This window comes from Sphaeroforma arctica (assembly GCF_001186125.1).
Source record: "Sphaeroforma arctica JP610 unplaced genomic scaffold supercont1.5862, whole genome shotgun sequence".
NCBI classification, from domain to species: domain Eukaryota; class Ichthyosporea; order Ichthyophonida; genus Sphaeroforma; species Sphaeroforma arctica.
Genome location: NW_014034696.1, coordinates 1 through 1824, shown reverse-complemented (window position 1 = coordinate 1824; position 1824 = coordinate 1). Strand labels below are relative to the sequence as shown.

The following is a 1824-nucleotide window of genomic DNA, read 5'->3' as shown; positions in this document are numbered from 1 at the left end:
ATTTGTATGTATGTATGTATGTAAATATATTCACACCTCATGTTCATCCATCGACTGACAGACTTCCATCACGTGCGCGACTTTCCCACTGCGGCACGCGTGCAACACCACCGCCGAAAGAATCTTCACCATAGGCACCTCAGCAGCCACTATATCACCATCGCACACACTGTCACTGTCACTCTCACAAGCCTCCTTCTGTGGCTCCTCTGGCTTCTTTTCCCCGCATGCCTTTGCACACGTGTGTGTGTACAGGTACTTAGCCAGAACGTGCACCAGTGCATCTCGGCGCTGTGTGCGCGTAGGTGTGGGATCGCAGTCGTCATCTGTTGCCGTTGTCTCTGAGTGGGAGGCAGCGGCAGTCTCCACAGCCTCGAGTTCGCCGGCGGGCTGGGATTCGCTCCTGGTTAATTGGCCATTGAGAGATGTGATTGAAGAGACGCGCCCCAGTTCGTCGCTGATGCTGTATAAATGTACAGAGGTATGAGTGCGTGTTGCGTACATCCGTTGTATCGCATGCATGACACACGTGCATGAGAATGCATGCTAGTACATTGTGTCTGATAAGTTTAGACTTATGTTTCAAACTTTAATACTTAAATAGACGAAGTTGTAGATTCTGCAATTACAATAAAAGCAATCGGACATCAGTGGTATTGGTCTGAGGTTGTGTGTGCGTCGGCTTTACTTCTGTGGAGTGATGCCATAGCTTTCGCTGAAGTATGCACACCCCAGGGCACTAAACGCCACATACAGTGGCTCTGACTATTACTGATATGGGTGTGGAATAAAAAGCTGTATATGTATACCAGCAGACACCCACAATAGAATATAGATATGCACGTACGCACCCACGCACACCGGTATTCTATCAAATCACACAACTTGCATAAGCCTTTGAGTGGGCACGTGCGAGTGTCACCACACCCACAGAGATGACACTGTCGACTTCGACGTAAGCATGTACACTATTTCAACACTTTACTAACTTATACACAATTAATAACAAACACACGATAGGTATTATACAACGACATACCTTGTCATCATGTACATAACTAATCGGAACATTAGCTAGCTTGTAGGCAATCAGACAAACACATACTATCCACATTATAGTGGCACTACCAACCTCATACTACACAGAGTTATAAAAAAATAAACAACCACATACCTTGTCATCATGCACATCACTAATTAAAACATTAACTTACGTATATACAACTAAATACACACACAATATTCACATTACATTACATTATAAACATCAATAAGTCTCATACTACACAGAGCTATAAGAAATGAACAATCACATACCTTGTCGTCATGTACTCACTTGGAACACTGACGAACTTGCATGTAAATAAATATAAACACAATATACACATAACATTACATTACATTGTTTACGTTAGTGAGCCTCATACTACACAGAAACGAACATCCACATACCTGGCCAAGTTTTCGTTCATGTCCTGGATATCACCTACATCTGTACGAGCCACCACAAACAATAGAGCCCTCTGCACCACACACACAGAGATGACACTGTCTCCTTTGTCGCACGCACGTGCATCACTTAAGATAAGTAGCAACTCGGCTGTAGTGGGGTGCAAGTGTGTGCACGCGAGAGCAAAACTTCGGGCCACAACGTCTCCGTCAGCCGCACATCCAGCCCTGGCAAGACAATCCACTGCGGCGATAAAAGGATGTGAAGAATAGGATCCTTGTGTTAGATTGAGTATGTGTGCGCTCGTGTGTGCATGTGCATGTGTGTGTGTGTGTGTGTGTATGTATGTATATATATATATGTGTGTATGTGTT

At 44.4% G+C, this 1824-nt stretch overlaps 1 protein-coding gene across 1 annotated transcript; it reads right to left on the bottom strand.

The window, feature by feature from the left end:
- Nucleotides 1-30: 30 nt before the first annotated feature.
- SARC_15273 (hypothetical protein) lies at nucleotides 31-463 on the bottom strand (the record flags this gene model as incomplete). Its single annotated transcript, XM_014290603.1, has 1 exon — nucleotides 31-463. A coding segment is annotated over one exon (433 nt), but the record flags the coding sequence as incomplete, so codon positions are not given.
- Nucleotides 464-1824: the final 1361 nt, after the last annotated feature.